At 52.0% G+C, this 19,798-nt stretch overlaps 1 protein-coding gene across 14 annotated transcripts in view; it reads right to left on the bottom strand.

The window, feature by feature from the left end:
* Positions 1 to 19,276, bottom strand: part of PLEKHA6 (pleckstrin homology domain containing A6) — a 137,694-nt gene extending 118,418 nt beyond the window's left edge. For 7 of the 14 annotated variants that reach the window (XM_067729320.1, XM_067729318.1, XM_067729321.1 and 4 more), the window contains exons 1-3: positions 18,709 to 19,274; positions 13,396 to 13,472; positions 9,847 to 9,904 (exon numbers count right to left, since the gene is read on the bottom strand). In XM_067729320.1, the coding sequence (XP_067585421.1) occupies positions 9,847 to 9,904; positions 13,396 to 13,472; positions 18,709 to 18,791 (218 nt within the window). In that variant the 5' untranslated portion in view covers positions 18,792 to 19,274. Of the gene's footprint in view, positions 1 to 1,785; positions 2,371 to 9,846; positions 9,905 to 13,395; positions 13,473 to 18,708 lie in introns of those variants that run through there. The other 7 variants (XM_067729317.1, XM_067729332.1, XM_067729315.1 and 4 more) reach the window with 3 other exon arrangements.
* Positions 19,277 to 19,798: the final 522 nt, after the last annotated feature.

The following is a 19,798-nucleotide window of genomic DNA, read 5'->3' as shown; positions in this document are numbered from 1 at the left end:
GCGCGGCTGCCTGCTCACTGACTTCCTCGGTAATTACTTCATTTCCACCGAGCAGGAAGAATCCAACTCAATAATCCAGGCAGACACGTTAAAAGTAATTATCTGTGTAATGCGTCCTGCACCATCACCTTTCTGTGAAGAAGGAAAAAAAAGCCAAGCCCGGCAAAAGAAAAAAAAAAAAGGCCCCCATTGTCTCGAGCCTGTGCAGCCGCAGCCAGGATTAATTACACCGCCGCGCTAACACATTTAGCACCTCGCCGCTGACTGGAAAGCCAAGGACTTTTAATAATTCGTATCTGCAGCCTAGCACTCTGTGCCCTGCTGAGGACACAGATAGCGCTTGTTTTCTGTCAGGCAGTGCCAGGCTCGCCCCTCGGCCGCCCCACCTGGAGATGGCTCCAGCCTCGGGCCACTGTCTGGCTCCTCCAGGGAGGCCTCGTCTGTGCGAGGGGGCGGGGGGAGAGGCTGGGCCTCTGTGGGGCCTCCCTCCCACCTGCGCTCTGCCAGCGGAATCTGCTCATCTCCTGCCCGAGCTGAGATGCAGCGCTCTGAGGTGGGAGCCCGCAGGATCCCCCAAGCTCCGCCTCCTGCAGAGGCGCCTGGAAGCCAGAATTTAGGGGATTCGTAGGGCAGCTGCCGGCGACGTCCCTGTGGCCGTCTGGACAGCAGGCTCAGGCAGAGACAGTCCAACCGGGGCTCCCACCCCCACGTGCAGGAGACCCTCAGGGGAGCCAGACTGTGGGCGAGGGGACTATAGGGATTGGGAAGGAGCTGCCAAGCCTTGAAGGCCGTGACCCCCTTTGACTCTGAGTCCATCCTCGTCCCACCACCTTCCCCTCAGTCGCTCAGACCGCCCCAGCCCTGCGCCCTAGGGCTGGCTCCCTCGTTCCTGGCTCTCCCATCCCTGGCCCTCCCAGGTTCCAGGTTCCAGCCCCCTCTCTTCCCTTCCGACGCTTGCCTGTGGTTGCAAGAAGCATCTCCCCTATGGAGGTGCCTATAGCCTCTCCTCCCTTCTTCTCCCTCCATCGTTCCCGTCTAACTCTCCCCCTCAGCGCCCCCACTCTACCTTTCAACACCCCACCCTGCCACTTCCTCAACCTTTGCCCAGAGCCTCACACAATAAGCCCGAGGCTCTGCTAGCTGCAGCCTGGCCCTACCGTTATAAAACCCATCCCCCCATGCTCACAAATCCGGCTCCAGCTCCTTCAGGGCTAAACCCAAGACCCCAGAGGTCAGACGCCTCCTAGGAATTCAAGAGCCTCAGCAGCCCCAAGCCCCAACCTCTGACCCATAAAAGACACACCCTGACCCCTCCCACACTGAGGAGGTGGGTCCCTGGGGCTGACCTGAGCCTGACCCCCAGACCACACCCCCATCTCTCCTTCCTGCTGGCCTTAAACTCACTGTTCTGGCAAGATTAGAAGCAGGGTGGGGCTGGCCTCTTTGCTCAAGCCAGGCTGGGGGCCCCAGCTGAACCCTAGGAAGCTGGCAGCCCCAAAGCTGGCCTCACTCAGGAGATGCGGTTCAAATGTGATAAATTCAGACAACATTAGCCCTTACTGGGGGTTCTGGAGGTGGGGGTGGGGGCACAGAGAGGGCTATAATTAACATTCTCAGCATCCATGATCCCTAAGTATCACTGCCAAGAATGAGGGATGCGGAAGGCAGTGGCTCCGCAGTGCCAGCAACCCAGACTCACACGGCGGCGGGCGGGCTGCCAGCCCTGACCAGAGCCCAACCTTCCTCCTCCCACCTCATCTATATGATGCATCAAAACAGACTCACCGGCTTCTGAGGTGTGAGCCCGGCGCTGAAAAGCTGTAACTCTCCGAGCCCTCAGGCGCCCCTCCCCCCAGCTGAGGCCGGCTGGGGTCCTCCTCCCCACCCCTGGGGCCCCCTTCTGAGGAGCAGGGCTCAGATCTGATGTGGTCTAATCAGTCATCTCTCCAGCTGGCAGGTCCCTGGCGCAGGGAGAGGATGCTGTTGTGGTGACTGCAGAATCCAGTATCTTTCCCAGGCAGAAGCAGCTGGGCATGCTCCATCGTCTCCCGAGGGGATTTCAGGGCCACGTGACTCTCCCTCCCCGAGCTGTCACTTAGGATCAGGAGTAAATAGTCCCCAGAAAGCTTTAACTCCATCCACACCAGCGACAATCTGTTAACCACCCATGCTGCCTGCCTGGGTGAGAACAGAGTACCTCAGCACAGCCTTCCTGGCCTTCCACCACTGCGACGAGACTGCCCCCCAAAGGGGATCTGGGCCACCGTCTGTGTAAGCTTCATTTTGCAGTCCTCCCACCAGAGCACAGGGAGCCAGAAGTTGCCCAGGGGGCTGGCATCTGCGGCCTCACCATGCCTGCCTGTGGTTGTCTTTTGTCTCCATGACTGTCTACCCAAGAGATGGGCGTGTCTCTGGGTGTCAGGAGGCCTTGGCCAGAGCCCTAGTGCCCTCACATCCCCCCACCCCACACAGCGAATTTAAAGAAATCATGTTTGGAGCTGACTGGAGTCCGTTACAAGATGTCAGGACCTTCTAGGTCCTCAGCCCAAATTGGTCTCCAATGACCTTGGGCAAGGATGCTGGGGGTACCTGTGTTTTGCATTATTGAGGGTCAGAGGCAGAAAGGAGGGCTTCAGCTAATAGGATTTCAGCCCTGTTTCTGCTGTAGAAAAGCCCATGCCATTCAGAGATCTCTCTCTCTCTCCCTTCTTCTCTCCCTTCCCCCCACCCCCTCTCTCTCTGCCTCAGTTTCCTTCTCTTCACGTTTCTGTGGATGCTGGAAAGATTCTCTGTGGCAATAACTAAGTGCAGGAGAAACACTGAGTTTCATAGCCAGGATCAGAAAGATGGAAAGAAAATGGAGTATTCCCACGGGAACTTCCAGGCAGGCTCACCGGGTCTCAGTCCTACCTGCCCCTGAGACCCAGAAGCTGGAGACCCCAGTGAGTTCCTGGGGTCACTTCTGAACAAAGAAATATTTCAGTAAGCAGGGGCTAGATAAGGGCAGCTGCCAGCACCCACCCACATGATTATTAGATCTTTCCTGAATGTTTATTTGAATGAACTTGATTTTTTAAAAATAAGCCTCTCTTCACCTAAATACAACTATTTCCCTTCTCCATGGGTCTCTTTTAATGTGATCTGAGTGTAAGTTTCATTTTCACCAACTGAAGCCTTTATCTTTAAAAAGAATCTACTATGGAAGGTGCAGGAGCACAGAGTTCCTCCCAGGGTCCAGGAGGAGCGAGGGAAGGGGAGTGTTAAGGGGATCTGATCTACACCCCTCTCCCACACACCCCAGAGGGAGCTACTGGAATGACCATCCTTCCCACCCTAGAGCAGGCCAGGCTGGAGCTGGGGATTCCAGGTTAGAATAGCATGCACTTGCCTGCAGCTGTAGTGGGGAGGGGGATCCCTAGGTCACACCCCACCACGGCTGAGATGCTGAGTTCAACCCAGCTGAAGGGGCAGAGAAGTCCTGGATGCAGGCCCAGTGCAGGCAGCACCGATTAAGCCTAACCCACCTGCCCCGGCTCTCCAGGACTTGGCAAGGCTGCCCAGTACAGGCCAGGGGAGAGCTGGCTCCCAGCCAGACAAAGATACGGAGCTCTGGGGGATCTCTGGCCTCGAAGACCCAATGGAGTGAAGTAAGGCTGGGGCAAGAGAGTACAGCATCCAGGAGGGGACAGAGAACGTGGGAAAGGGGACAAGGACCCCAGCCTCCATCCCACAACATCTTCAGACAGCCGCAAAGGGCAGGAGATGGGCCTACGGGGAGGGTTTTCTCTCTGGCAGACAGAGGGCAAGGGCTGCAGATGAGTCCTTTGGGTCCTCCAAGAGGCCAGAGCCAGAAGTGTTGATGCTTCTCGGAGATCTGGTGGCTGTGGGGGCATGAGAGGCCGAGGGAGGATGGCTGTGGGAGCAGAGCCTTCGCTTTGGGGAGCGAGGCGGGGGAGATGCTGCAGCAGGAGAGTCTTAGAGGTCCAACAAGGATGGATGAGGCGAAGCTGAGAAAATAGTTGACCATCGCCAAATCTAAATTCTCTTTCTGTTAACCAGCAGAGGAGAAGCGAGACTTATCTGAAAGACTCAGGTGGGGAGGGTGTGAGGAGGGGGTGTGAGGGAGAATATTCCGAAGAAAGTGCCTCTGTGACTCTGTCCATTCTCTGCTCTGGAATCCATGGCCTCCAGCACTTGGCAGAGAAAGTGCAAAACTCTCAGTCAGGGATTCACAGTCTCTAAACACTCGGGTCCTCCCTGCCTTTCAAGTGTCATCGCCACCCCTCACCACAAAGTCTTGGTGGCCACTAAATTGATTGATTCGTTACCCCTCAAATATGCCCTGCCCTTTCCTCACTGGCCACGTCCAGATGGCTCTCTTCCTGCAAGAAGGTACCAACTGGGGAGCAGAAAAAAGGAGCCCCATATGATGAGTTATCTTTCAGGACCTACCTGAGTTTGAGCCCTAGCTCCATCCTCAACCAGCTGAGGGAGTTTGAACAAGCTACCTGACTGCTGAGCCTCAGTTTTCCTCATCTGCAAATGGGGCTTCTCTGCCCTGAGCCACATACCATGCACCACCTTTCTCTTCATCTGTCTCATACTTTACTGTTCTGGGGTATTATTTGCCTTTCTGAAAGCAGAGCCAGTTGGGTCACTAATTAGCAGATTTACTGCCCTGGGACCTTTCTCCTTTGTCTTGTCTGCCCTTTGGAGACAATAGAACAGCTCTTGAAGCTCTACCGTACTTCCTGGGACACTGCCTCCTTGCGGGTCCCATGGGTTGGGGTCTATATTGATGACTCACGGTGGCCCAGCCCTCGAGTCCTGGGGGCAGAGCCCTGGGCTCCTGCACGCCTGTCCCCCCACAGACCCTGGCAAAGCACTGAGCCACTCCCGACTGAGCGGAGACACAGGTGCAGAGAACCCATTCTGGCCCCTTCTTGGAGGAAGTATTCAGACGAGAACAAGGAAGTGACAGCGGCTGGGTGGGACTCCCTGAGATGGAGGAGGGGCCAGGCTGGCATGGCCCATGGGGGCACCGTACCAGTGGGGAGGAGCAGTGGGGCCCAGATTGGGAACAAGGGTTATCAGGGGTGTGGCTCTGCAGAAAGCGCCCCTGCCTTATCGCTCTCTTTGCCAACTGAAGAGAGACGCACTCTTGGAGACAGAATTGGCAAGTTCCATAGCTGGCTGCTTTAGCAGGAAGCAGGGGAAGGAGTCAGGGGCCAGAGAAAATCAGGGATGGGTGTTACATAGCCAGATCTTTAAGCGTCAGAAAGAAGTCTACCAGCCCCATAGTGGTTGAGATGTGGTCGAGGATGGTCAAGATGGCCCTATCAGCTCTGGAAGGACCCACCCAATCAGCCTGAGGAGTCACCACTGAGCCAACCCTTTAGAGGCCTTAGCGGGGCCGGTCATGTGTGCTTTGGTGTCCTCCAGTGGACATATGTGGTACATGCATACAGGCTTGCAATGGGTTTTACCCACATTTTAACCCTTTGCTTTTTCTCTTCTCCCTGTACCACTCTTTCTGGTAAATGACCCCTTTAAAACTGCAGGCAGGCTTGAGCAATGACATCAGCTGTGGAAACATGAGAATCACCTCCCAAGCACTATGAAGGAAAGAGTTTATTGACACACAATTATCATACTTGTCTGATCCCAGGCAAATATCAGTATTTGCTCATTGAAATTTGACTCAACCACACAAGAAGGAGAAGAAGAAGGAGAAAACCAGCTTCCCGAGTTATATATCTGACTTTTATTATTACCTCTTGGGATCCATGTCTGAGGTCCTCAGTTTCTAACTCACCCACCAACCGAATGTCATAAACCTTTGTAAGGAATTGATTGTGCAGGGAACTGTGAAAATAAGGAGAGTGGGCCAGAATCATTCATTCATTCACTCACTCACTCATTCAGTCAGGGGGTATTGATGCCTCCCTTGTCCAAGCAAGGCACTGAGGATGCTGGATGCAGCTGTGGCATTATGCTAAAGAGCCCAGCCTATGAAATCAGGCAGACGTGAGGCTGAATCCCAGCTTTGCTTTCTATAAGCTTCATGACATTGAACAAGCATTTACTCAGTTTCGGTTTTTTCCTTACTTTCTCAAACAGTTAGAGATGACAGTACCTCCTTCATAAAGCCGATCGAGGACTGAATGAGTTGTAAATGTAGTAAGGCTCTCAGCTCCGAGAGTGGCCACAGCTGCTCCTGGTGTGCAGAGTGGCCACCAAATCTGGGAATGATGCGAGTGCATGATAGGATAGCTGACATTTCATCACAATACAAAATGAAATCATATTGTCTATGTTTCCGGACCTTACAGCCACCTTATGTCCCCTCTGCCCTTGATGAGTTTTCATTCTAGACCAGTAGTTCTCAAAGTGTGGTCCCCAGGGCAGCAGCAGCAGCATAACCTGGGAACCTGTTAGAGGTGCAGAGTCTCAGACCCTCTGAATCAGAAACGCTATGGCTGGGGCCAAGCAGTCTGTTTGACAAGCCCTCCAGATGATTTGGATGCACACTCAAGTTTGTGAACCACTGATCTAGGGAAAATGACACGTGTAAACAAAGAATTACAATACAGGTGGGCTCTCCTGAGCAAGTGACACCATGAGCAGAGTCTTGAAGGAAGAGCAAGTGTTCACAGGTGGACACAAGCCATGTTGGAGGAGGGATTCCACTAAGAAAGGCTGGGGGCATGGAATGGAGGTGTGTGCTAAGGGAACCACAAGCGATTTAGTCTATCAAAATGGGGTGTGGGGGGAGGCTGGAGAAGGTGGGCCGGAGCCAGATTACAAAGCCCTTTCAAGTGCCTGAGAAAGGAATTTAGATTTTATCCTATAACTGATGGGAAGCATGGAAGGTGTCTACAGGAGAATGATATGACCACATTTGCATTGTAGAAAAAAGCACTCTTGGGATTTCCCTGGTGGTCCAGTGGGTAAGACTTTGTGCTCCCGATGCAGGGTGCCTGGGTTTCATCCCTGGTCAGGGAACTAGATCCCTCATGCATGCCGAAACTAAGACCTGGTGCAGCCAAAATGAAAGAGAGAGAGAGAGACAGAGATAGAGAGAGACAGAGAGAGACAGAGAGAGAGAGAGGGAGAGAGAGGAGAGAGAGAGAAAAAGAAAGAAGAAAAAGAAAGAAAAAAGCACTCTTGCAAGCAGTATGGCCTGGAGGCAGGAAGATGAGTTGGAAAGCTGCAGAATGATCCAGGTGAGAGCCCGTGTGGGCATGAACTTGGGTGGTGGCCATGGGGATGATGAGAAGTGGGTGGGTTGAGAGATATTTAGGAGGAAAATTGACAGGACCTATGGGGGAGGGGCCTGAAGGTTCTGCTTTCGTGGCACTTCTGACAAAGATGGAACCGGTGTTGGTGATGGGAAGGCAATGAGTTCAGGACTGGAAAGGCTGAATTGGGGGTGCTGAGGAGAATGCCCTGGGCTGGTAGAGAGGAATTAATTATGCCTCTATTGTTTCTCTCCCAACATTTTTCATTCATTCATTCATTGCACCAAATATTGGGTTCCTATCTTGTTCCAGAAAGGTTCCAGGACAGAGTGGAACACAAAATAGCCAGAATCTGCTCTCAGGGTTGACACAGCAGTGGGGGACACCAACAATAAAATAAGTAACGGAATACGTAAAAAAAACCTTTCACGTAGTGGTAGGTGCTATGAAGAAAAATAAGGGGGACTAAGGAGGAGCAGGAGGGAACTTCAGAGGGGCCATCAGGAAAGGTCCGCTGAGAACATGACACTTGAGCTCAATGTTAAGTAGGAGTCAGATGTACAAAATAGGAGGAAAGTGGGCTTCCCTGGTGGTGCAGTGGTTGGGAGTCCACCTGCTGATGCAGGGGACGCGGGTTCGTGCCCCGGTCTGGGAAGATCCCACGTGCCGCGGAGCGGCTGGGCCCGTAAGCCATGGCCGCTGAGCCTGCGTGTCCGGAGCCTGTGCTCCGCAACGGGAGAGGCTGTAACAGTGAGAGGCCCACGTACCGCAAAAAAAAAAAAAAAAAAAAAAGGAGGAAAGTGCACCCAGGCAGAGGGAACGGCAAATGCAAAGGTCCTGAGGTAAAAGTGAGTTTGGCCTGATGGAGAAGGTGAAAATCAGCACAGCTGCCCAGTTGCGGGAGATGAGGGCAGTGAGGGGAACAAGGCCAGACCATAGTAGTTTTTAAAGACTGATGAGATGAGGTAATACATGTGAAAGTTCAGGACCTCCTGGCAGTCCAGTGGTTAAGACTCCGTGCTTCCACTGCAGGGGGCATGGGTTCCATCCCTGGTCGGGGAATTAAGATCCTGCATGACATGCAGCCAAAAAAAAAATGTGAGAGTGCTTCATAAGGGACTTCCCTGTGGCGCAGTGGTTAAGAATCCGCCTGCCAATGCAGGGGACATGGGTTTGAGCCCTGGTCCAGGAAGATGCCACATGCCACAGAGCAACTAAGCCCATGCGCCACAACTACTGACCCTGTGCTCTAGAGCCTGAGAGCCACAACTACTGAAGCCCACGTGCCACAACTACTGAACTGCAATTACTGAAGCCCACGCGCCTAGAGCCCGTGCTCTGCAACAAGAGAAGCCACCACAATGAGAAGCCCGTGCACCGCAACGAAGTGTAGCCCCTGCTCACCACAGCTAGAGAAAGCCCGCACGCAGCAACAAAGACCTAACACAGCCATAAATAAACAAATAAATAAATAACTAAGAAAGTGCTTCATAAATGATCTCAAGAACCAGTCGCACATAAAGGAATACGAAGGTGGTATCTTCAAGGAGAAAAGAAGTAAGTCTTAACTGAAGCAAGGAGTTTGGCTCAATTTCAGGAAAAGCTCAGGCTATGAGAGCCATGTCATATCAAAACAACTTCCAAAATGGATAATTTGTCCATTTTTGTTGTTGTTTTTGTTTAAGAATATGGTTAACAGCCGAGTTGATGTAAGTGCTGGCTGGTCTTGAGGTGGGAGGTGGAAAGAGGACCTCTCAGCACAGACAAGGAAGGCGAGGAGGAAGGGAGGGCGGGAAGGAGGTTCTCCCTCGCCGGCTGGGTGAGGGCTCCCTCTGCGGGCGCCGGTGTTCGTGCAGCTGCTCTCCACCAGCCCTGCAGGCCTGAGCACGCCTGCCTCACCTGTTGGAACAAAGCCAGGACCCAGCCCAGTTGGAGGGTGGAGAGACCCAGGCCAAGGCAGAGGGAAATAAGTCTAGCTGGGTAGATGTGGAGCTGTCTTCTGCTTCCACGGTTACATCCAGGCAGCTTTCCCAGGTGCACCTTAAGTTGCTGAGAACACGAGCTACCCCAGCCAACAGAGGGCTCTGACCAACCCCCGAGGGGAACACAGAGTCCAGACACACACCTGCCACCCCCAGGATGGCAAATGCCCCCATCTAGGAGGGCAAGAGTGATGTTGTCCACCTTGCCACCACCTGACCTGCCGGGCTCACACCTTCCCTCCAACCAGCTCCACTTCCTACCTCTCATGACACACCGCGCCTCATCTCCTAGAACAGCCTCTTTCCTCTACTCTGTCCCTCCCACCCACATAGCCCAGCCCAGAGCTCCACTCACCCCTCCCCACCCCATCTCAGAAAAATTCCCATGACTGACACTGGCTGTCTTGGATGAACATACACACAGACACACACACACACACGCACACACCCTGGGCTTTATCTGCAGTGCTCACTTGGAAGCTTTGACATCTCTTGGCCATTCACAGACCCAAGCAAGGCCTCCAGCAAGACCCTTTAACTATCTCCCTGCCCAAGGAGGCATCAGGTACAAAGACAAAGGTAGAACCAACAGCAAGACCAGAAAGAAACTCCATTTTACTCACTTGATGAAATACACAGCTCCTTCCTGGGTGGAATCCATCTCCCAGCCCTTGGGCAAACCTGTGAGGAAGCAAGATCACAAAATCACCCTCTCTTCCACAAGCCCAATCTGTACTCTGGAAGGATGGGGGCCAGGAGAGCTAGGAAAATTCACAGATAAGCCAGTAGTGTTCAAACCAACAATTTCACCCTTTTCCGTCCACTATTTTTATCAGTCTGTGTTTCCAGCAAATAAGAGAGATGGCAGTGCAGGGGACATCCCCCATCAATGAGCAGTAAAGTGACCAAAGAGATCACTGCTTTGCAGGCTTTGCTCATTCATTCAACAAACTCTTTTTTTTTGCGGTACGCGGGCCTCTCATTGTTGTGGCCTCTCCAGTTGCGGAGCACAGGCTCCGGACGCGCAGGCTCAGTGGCCATGGCTCACGGGCCCAGCTGCTCCGCGGCATGTGGGATCTCCCGGACCGGGGCACGAACCCGTGTCCCCTGCATCAGCAGGCGGACTCTCAACCACTGTGCCACCAGGGAAGCGCCCCATTCAACAAACTTTTATTGAGCATCTACTCTGTGCCAGGCCCTGTGCTGGCCCCCAGGGATATAGCAGTGAATGCATAGATGATTGCCCTGGAAGGGTCCTCAGGACCACCCCTGCTTATATCACAGAAACAGAAGCGGTGCCAAGGGTGGGTCACTTGCCCCAGACCTTATGGATAATTAGCACCCAAGATTAGACCAGGACTCGAGTCTTCAAATCCCAGACCAGTGTTATTACCTCCAGATTCTGCTGCTTCTGGACAAGACACCAAGGACCAGAAAATCAGTCCCAGAAAAAATGAAGAGACTTAAAAAATATTTTTCTTAATACTACCTCCGAAAAAATTTATCCATGAAAATGTTCAGAATGGAGAATCACTGACTTGCAAAACAAGAGAGGACTGAATAGCCAAAGAAGCTGACCTTGGCTCGGAAGCGTCTAGGCAGTCCTCCAGGTGGGCGCAGCCCCTGCTGGACAGCTCCAGAGAGACACAGCCCCTCCTTCTCCAAAGAGCACTCTGTTAGCCTCCACCTCTGCCCACCCTCCCAAAACAGCCACCCTGGCAGAGTCCTGCCTCCCTGGCAAACCCAAGGCAGAGGAGGAGGGGTCTTCTGAGAAACCCGAGAGAATCCAGTGTCAGAGGTGGGGACAGGCAGGGTACTGGTAGAGATCGTTCCTTTGGGGGTGCAAAAGCCCTGTGGCTGACACATTACAAAACAGGTGCAGATTCTCTCAACAATCACTGCCACTTTTCTGATCAGTTCAAACGTTTACCTTGCGTACGAGGTTTTATAAAATACAGCTATTCACTGCTGGTCTGAATCTCTCCTGCCATGTTACCAGCTGCCTTAGGGTCCAAGCTGCTGGAATGCAGGGCTTGGGTTCTACAGAGTGGTGGGCCCAGTATTTGTTCACTCATTTCACTCACCCCTGTGTATCAAGGGTATGTATTTCCATACTTGCTGCTGCTGCTTCAATGCAGCAGGGCAGCCAGCGGGCCCACCTCCCTCTCAGGACTTGGTCCAGAGAAATCATAACACCAGCTGCCACTTAGTGAGAGCTTCCTTCCTCTAAGGTACACATTTCACCACTACTAGCATATTTAATCTGCACAGCAACATTATACAATAGGCACCAGCCCAAACATTTTTACAGATGAGGAAACTGAGACCCAGAGAGGTCAATCAACTTGCTTAAGGTCACACAGGAAGTGTCTGGGCCAGGATGTGAGTCTGGTTTGCTGCCTCCAAAGCTCACATTCTCTCCTCTGTGCTGCCCCATAAATGCTACTTGTTCCCCTCTGTCCCTGTGCGAGGATGTTCCCATTCAGAAGGGCGTGGGTTGGCAGCCTCCCCAAATAGAGGGATCCCCACTGGGTCAGAACCATAAATAATCCTGCCAGTGTGATGTGCCTGGGAAAGAGGCCAGCGTGGATTATGTCCCCTGCCTTTTCCAGCAACTTCCCTCCACACTGCCCTCTCTGCCCGGGCAACACCAAGGGTGCTTATATTCCTGTCCAGGCGGAGTGCCCGCTAAGGCAGCTGCCCTCCCAGCAAGCTTCAGGGGCATCTTAACCCCTTCCCAGCCTTGGACAACCAGTTAGCTGCAGCCAAAAATGAAAGAATTGGCTCACAGACTTGCATGCATCCTCTAGCTTTACCTAGGGTCACGGTGAGCTGGATGGACTCAAACTGCAAACAGCCAACACCAACCCAGAAGAAGAAAACAGCCCCAGCCCTGGGGTCAGGAAGCTTCACTTCAAGTCAAAAATACAATAACAATAGCAGTCACCGCTGTTGACAGTGACTCTGTTGCCTAATTTGTGCTACAACCTTTTGAGATTCATAATCCTATCCCCATTTTATGGATTAAGAAGGTGAATCCCAGAATTAAACCACTTGCTCAAGACCACACGAATAGAAAGTTGAGCCAGGATTTGAGCTCAGGTCTCTCTGTCTCTAGAACTTATGCATTTAACCCCAACGCTGCTTTGCTTATTAACGGAGTGGCCTTGAGCCAGGCACTTCCTCTCTGCTCTTCCATTTCCCTACCTTTAAAATGAAGGAGTCAGACTCCATGATCCCTGAAGTCCCCTCTGGCTCTAGAACCACAGTGAGTCTAGTCCTGAATCTAAAAGAAAGTAGGCTCTGGGCAAGTCAACACCTTGACCCAGCATGTCCATGAGTGACCGGGACTCTGTGTAGTTGGGTGAAGGGCTGGAAGGCCAGAGGGGCAGGGGGTTTCCAACGCTGTCGCTCCCACCCCTCCCCTTATTGGTCTATAGTGGCATCCCGAAGAGGAGGATGGATTGTTCACTTGAAGTACCCCAGACCTTCTGACTCTTGGTGTCTCCACCTCTTCAATTTAGAATGAAATCATCTTTGCCCGGAGGGGTCCTATCTTCCCCACTAGGCTGGGAGGTCCCTGAAGGCTTAGTAATGGAGTCTTCTTCATAGTAAGCAATCAGTGTTGCCCCTGTCCCCTTTTCTTTCATGTTCCCCTCAATGTGAAGCAGCTCCTGCTAGTCATGTGGGGTTATTTTAATTTAATTTAATTTAAATAAAAAATTCAGTTCCTAGGTCACACTAATCACATTTCAATTCCTCAGTAACCCCATGTGGCTCATGGTGACTGTACTGGGCAGCAGAGAAAGAGAACATTTCCATCATGGCATAAAGTTCTATGGTACCGCACTGGGGGCTAGGGTTCTGCCCAGTTCGGGAGCTCTCAGGATGGAAGGGATTTTCTGACTGGGCAGGGGGATGAGAGAGGAGTAAGCTCTTTCTCCTCAAAGGTCAGTCCCAGATACTAGTCATGGGGCTGGAAGTTTGAAAAGACCTCAAGGTGAGCGTCAACCCTCCTGCAAAATCCCCCACATGGTGGGCCAAATGCTCAGCTGAGTCTGTCCATGGAGAAAGGAAAAGTCGGAAGCAAAGTCAGCATTGGGGGTTCCCACAGCCACCTCAAGCCATGCCTCCTCATGGATTGCAAAGGCAGGGACAGATGAGATCCTTACCTGGGCTGGAGGAGTGTCCACTCTGGATGGGTGATTCCGTACCAGGGTGCACCCAGCTGGTTGACTTTTCTTCATCACTAGAGAAGACCAGAAAGAACATGTCAGATACAAAAGAGGCTTCTCTGAGGAGGACACCCATCTCCACATTCACATCAGTACTGACTGTCTGATCCCAGACACCTGACATGGGGGCACCCAGGCTGCCTTCATTCACTCACGTTCACAGAGCATTTACTGAGCAGACTCTGGGGATTCAGAGATTTATAATCCTGGATCCCTGACCTCAAAGAACGTCTAACTCACTGGGGAAACAGACAAGAAAAAAGATATTTGGAATATGATGTGATAGGAGCTATATAATCCCTACTATAGCTATACTCTCTCTGCAGAGAGAGCATTTCACCATCAGAGAAGGGAGTACTCCCTGGATGGAGTTAAGGAAGGGGAACAGCATGAAGGCTTCAAGAAGGAGGTGACATTAAAGGTGAATGGTGAAGCCATGTGGGACGTACACAGAAGGTCCTTAACTGGCAGCTTCTCAATGGATAAGAGAAGAGGAGGCTGGGTGAATTGACAGTCCCTGAGTGTCTGCAGGGCTGTATGCCATCATTCACGATGGTCCCTCACATTAGGAATATTACAGATTATGAATCTGAGGTTCAGAGACGTTAAGTAATTTGCCCAAGTTCATACAATAAATAATTGATGAGGCCAGGATTCAGACCTAGATGCGCCCCCCTTAAAACCCAAGCTCTTTTTAACATCTCACTCCCAGCAAGGTGGGCTCCCCAGCAGTGCAGATCCTCTGGGCTCTAGACGCCATGGCAGATGAGTCCATTGACCTTTCCCACCAACCAAGGACACCAATATTTCCTGAGTCAGATGTATGTGGAGGAGAGGACTCCCAGATCACCTGTATCACCCAGGCTTTAGGCTGGGGCCTTGGGGTCCAGGACAGGACTCCACTCAATAATTAATACCTTAACTAATATAATAAACTCCACTAAGAAGGGTGCCACTAAATTTCTACTAAAGTAAGATATACAATAAACTGCACATATTTAAAGTGTACAATTTAATAAGTTTTGACGTAGTTGTACACCTGTGAAACTATCACCAAAATCAAGATGTGAAGCCTCCAGATTTTCTTGGCGCTCCTTTGTAATTCCTGTCTCCTACCCTGCCGGCTCCTATCCTCCCCCACCCCCCCCGCAGCAACAGATCTGTTTCCTGTTACTATAAATTCGTTTGCATTTTCTGGAGTTCTTAGAGTTTCATACACGTGGAATCATACAAACTAGACTTCTTTGTCTGACTTCTTTCCTTCTCGTCTTTCTTCCATGAGCTAGCATGTGTTAGTAGTTCATTCCCTTGCAGGATATACCTCATGTGCTCATCCCCTCACCTGCTGATGGACATTTGGGTTGTTTTCAGTTTGGGCCATTACAAATAAAGCTGCTTTGAACACTCGGGTCCAAGCCTTTGTGTGGATTTATGCTTTCTTTTCCCTTGACTCCACTAATTTTCCTCTGAGTTTGAACACCTGCTGCAGGAAAAACGTTCCCAGATGACCCACCCCTCTGATGAAGAGAGAATAAACAAAGTTTATTAAACAAAGCTCTGGAGCCATGTGCACCTTTGGAGATGACCTGTGGTCTGGGCTTTGGTCCTGGGAGGCAGGGGAAGAGGAAGCCAAGGAAGGGGGCACCTCCTTACACCTCCTCTTCAGTTGCCCTGAGATTTCTGGCCCTGACCCCTTCTTCCTCTCACACTATCGGCTCCTTCAGACTTCACGTCTATCTCCACCCCGCCTGGACATCACCGACAATCACAGGGTCACAGAGGTGGGTACAACCCACCATTCCCTCAACTTCCTCTCCCCCGACCTTCCCTCACCCTCCAGTCGTCAGCGCCTGGTGAAAAACAATGCAGTCACAGACCGTCTCCACTCTAGCTTTGAGCCCAAAGCTGGTGGGGAAATTGTGGAACCAGGAGGACTGGGGTCATTGCAAATCCACCAGCTATAATCTTCTTCAGGGGCCCCAATCAGTTGCCATTTGCCAAGTGTTCTAAGGCTTCCCACCAACCTCAAGTCCCAAGCCCGCCTCTCCTCCCCTCCCTCTCACCCATTCTCAATGGATAATCTCATCTCTTAACTCAAGAGAAATAGAAACCACGAGGCAGGTTTCTACCCAATACACTCAACCTCCCCCTCAAACTTATCCATATTTCCACCCATCCTTTAATGCTTGTCTCTACATTGGAGAAAAGGTGGCCTTCTCCCACTGAAGGCTAGTCCTTTTGCGTGGGTCACAGTCTGCATCATCTCCTGTCTTTTCTAGACCCTTTTTCTATTGAGCACCGCAGATTTGTGTCTTCAACTTCTCTCTCCCTCTCGGGTCCATCACTTGAGCCCCCACTCCTGTTCGTGTGTTCCAGTCTGAACCCTCTATCTCTCTCTTAATGCCGTCTCCCCTTCTAGCTTTCTTCTCGTGTTCCTCTTCTTACTGACCAAACATCCCTGGTAGAAACTAGTTCCTTCTAACTGTCCCCACTTCCTGGCCTCCCATTCGCCAATTCTCTGCAATCTGGTTTCTGTTCCCAGCCTTCCCCTGAAACCACTTTCCTAGAGGTCATTAAACACCCCCAGTTCCTAAATCCAGTAAACACTTTCCAGTCCTAAGCTCATTTGGCTTTTCCACGGTTGACCACCCCTTCCTTCTTAACATCTCTCTTCCTTCCCGTCTGGGGGGCACGCTACCCTGGCCGTGGTGCTGCCCACCTCTGCATCCTGGGTCTCCTCCAGCCTGGCCTCTCTTCCTCTATCCTTTCCTTTAATGCAGTGCTGCCTGGGGACCCTCCTGTCTTCTCCCTCAAACACTCCGGGGTGGTCCCAGCTCTACATGAAGACTCTCCAGCCCAGGCCTCTCTCTTCAACCTCTATCCTGTACACCCAGACACCTGTGGGACATCACTTCCTGAATGTCCCATGGGGACCTCAAAATCAATATTTCCCGGCTGGACCTGTACTTTCCCTAAAGTCTGTTCCTCTTCCCATACTCCTGATTTCTATCAAACTCAAGTTAAAAATTTTAAGATTTATCTTCAGCTCTTCCCCCTCTCACCCCTCGTTCCTCAACATTCAGGGAGTAAATGGAAACTCTCAATTCTACGCCCAAAGATTTCTCCCACCTCTCCCCGCCCTTCCCCTCTATTCTCGGTGCTTTAATTCAAGTCTTTTGGACTTGGTGATTGCCTCCTAACTGCTTTCCATACCTCAAGTTTTTCCCCTTGCCTCCCTACTCAGCCCTCAAATCACCGTCCATGCAGCTGCCAGAGAGCTCCTTCTAAAACACAGGTCTAACTATGTCACTCCTCTGTTTAAAATCTCCTTTGGTTTCCCATCACCTACGAGATCAAGTTCAAACGCCTTAGCCTAACACACAAGGCCTCTCCGAAGCTGCCCGCTTCCTACCTGTCTTGCCTCACCTTCTGCAGCACCCCAGCCACCTCCACTCCACCTCTGCTGAACCTCTCAGAGTGTTCTAGATAACCTGGGCTCCAGCAACCACCGGTGCCCTCCATCCCACAGGCCTCTGCCTCAAGGCCCCTTTCACTCTAGTCTCTCTCCTCCAGAAGCAGCTCAAATGTTTCCTCCTCTGGGAGGCCCCCCCCCAACTCCTCAGAGCATTAGCTCTTTCTTCCTTATGTTCCTGTAGCATCATGCAAATACCTCTGGAATGTATCTTATTATTTCATAAGTATTTATTTGCGTTTTCTCTCTACCACCTTCAAGGAAAAACCTGTATCTTATTGTTTTTTATCCCAGTACCTAACACGGCAGCAGACAAATAGCGGATACTCAATAAATGTCTGTGGAACGAACGACAAAAAGAAGCTGGAGGGCAAGCAAGAGATTGAGAAGAAAGATGAGAAAAGCCAAATTAACCACTTCGTCAGAACGCCCGAGGAGCTTGTGGAAATCGAGGTGCCAAGGCCCACCCAAGATCTTCTAACTCGGACAGAATCTTTGGAGGCAGGGCTAGGGGATCAGCCTTTTTAACTAAGTTCCCTGGGTGATTCTCAAACCACTGACCAAAGGGACTCCAGTTTAAATCCTGGAGACGTCCTGTTATTTAAGAATCTGACGTAGGGTCAAGAACTTTAGTGGACTTAATTTCTAAGATAGTATAATTACAAAATCAATCTTGATCACAGTAATGATAACTACAGAAGAAAAGCCTACAGCAAATGTGGAAACGGTAACACCAACAAGAAACCACTGGCTGCCTGCACTCCTGCAAAGGCACTTTGGTACAGGGGGGAAAGCAATGCACTCAGTTCAGCGGGGCCTGGGCTTGGTCGGAGCACTGATTAACAAGTGGTTTTATCTCAGAAAAGTACTCTCAATCTCTGCAGACCTCGCTTCCTGTCTGAAACATGAGGGGGTTGCATCCAAGCCTCCTTTCAGCTCTAATGTCCTGTGAGTGGCTATCTTGAGAAAGGGAAAACCCATCATGTGTGGGTAACACTTCAAATGCTGTGCTTCTAGACTTGCTATATTATCGGGAAATTTCTATCGTGGCAAAAGAAGCCTATAGAAGTAGGCCAAAATAGCACCAGCAGAGCCACTCTGTCATAATGAGATTATGCCAGAGCTATTTTGGTTTATGTAATTAATATAACAGTGCTAATATATTACTGAGAGCAGCAAAGCCTCCCTCTCTCTAAAGAATACCAAATGGACTGTGGGCATCTTCTTTCCCTTGACCACAGCCCCAAAAGATGCAGGAGGGAGAGGGGTTGCCATCTAGGGAACCCTGAGTCCTGGGGTGAGGGAATGCAGGGAAGCGGGCGGTAGAGGCAGGGTCTCCTGGTATGTTGTCCCTTAGCCCAAGTCTTCCCGTAGGAAATGGTCGGGGAGTGGACACAAGAAAGAAAGGACTCACCCCTGTCCCTGTCAATGGCCAAAGCTGAAAGGAAGGAACTGCAGGCTGGGCAGCAGCTCTAGTCATCTTCCTCAGGGTTCCCATCCTGCCTGTGACCAGGCGAGAGGGGAAGGTCTGCACCTGCCCTGCCCTGCCTTTCCAGGTGCAGGGAATGCTGAGCCTCAGCTGGACTTTGACCCACTGGGGAAAAGACGGGAGACACATTCAAACAGGCATCGTGATAAACTTATTAGTTATGCCTGCTGTTCCAGCCATTGCTTACCCTGACCCTCTCCTGCCGGCCCCCAGCCCTGCTGCCTTTCAAGTCAGACAACTTTAAAGAAAAGAGAGAGAGGGAGAGAAGATGAAACAGAGACCCACATACTTGATGAAGAAGACTCTCCCCCCGCGGTCAACTCCGTAGGTCCACCGGCCGGGCAAGTCCAGCCAGTCGATCTCATCGGCCATCTCGGTGTCCCGCAGCCCCTCTCGCTCTCTGCCCACCCGGACGCCGGGCTGCGGGGCGGGGGCCTACCGCGCACCCCCCACTTTCTGCTCCTCCTCCAGGCGGTGATGGGGGAGGGGGTCCGATGCGGTCCAGCCCGGCCCGCGGCGTACCTCCCGGGTGCCTGGCAGGGACTCTGGCCTCTCGCTGAAGGCAGCTGGCCGCCAGCCGGCCAGCAGCGAGCGGAAGACTTAACCCTGGCCGGGCTGAACGAGCTCGGCGTGCGCGGCGGAGCCGGCCCCAGACACCTCCTGCCTCTGGAGTCTGCGCTCCCCTTCGTCTCCTTAACTTAATGAGGGGCAATTAGCGCATGAGTAATTCTGCCGCTCCTCTAGCCGGGACTGCTAACGAGCAGCGCCGAGGGTTCAGTCCCCTCTGCTCGCCGCGGCCGGGCGGCTGGCGGGGCCGAGCGAGCGGGAGCGCGAGCCGGAGGATCCCTCCCCGAAGGGAGCAGGTTGCCGTGTGCGAGCGAGGGTGTTGCCTCCCGCTCCCAGCTCCGAGCCCGCTCCCAACCTCCGGCCGGGCGAGCGGAAGGCGGAGCCCAGCGGCCGCTCCGAGGGGACTTCACAGCCGCGGCCAGGCGGGTCCCCGAGTCCTGACACCGGGCGCGGGGGAACCAGTTTGGCTGAAAAAGCTTTGAATCACGAACCTAAGGCACATGACCAGCCACTGACCGAAAAAGGGGAAATGATCAAACCTGGTTCTACTTGGCGGGAGGTTAGTAGGGGTACACAGGTCAAATGCAGGGAAGAGTGCACGGGTGTGAGTAACAAGGGGCCCATTATTGCTAAGATGTCAAACTAATTAGTCAAGCCAGTCCTTACCTTTCTTTCTGAGCACTTCCTCCAAGAAGCCTACCATGACTAAGTAGAATCAGAGTGAGATCTTAGAAACACACTCAGAAAGCAACAGCTTTTATATCCCTTCCCCCTAATTTGCACCAGAAAAGGAAAGGAAAAGGGAAAAGAGA

Source organism: Pseudorca crassidens, chromosome 2 (assembly GCF_039906515.1).
Source record: "Pseudorca crassidens isolate mPseCra1 chromosome 2, mPseCra1.hap1, whole genome shotgun sequence".
Classification (NCBI taxonomy): Eukaryota; Metazoa; Chordata; class Mammalia; order Artiodactyla; family Delphinidae; genus Pseudorca; species Pseudorca crassidens.
The sequence above is the reverse complement of the archived record's forward strand: the minus strand, read 5'-3'. Positions and strand labels throughout refer to the sequence as shown.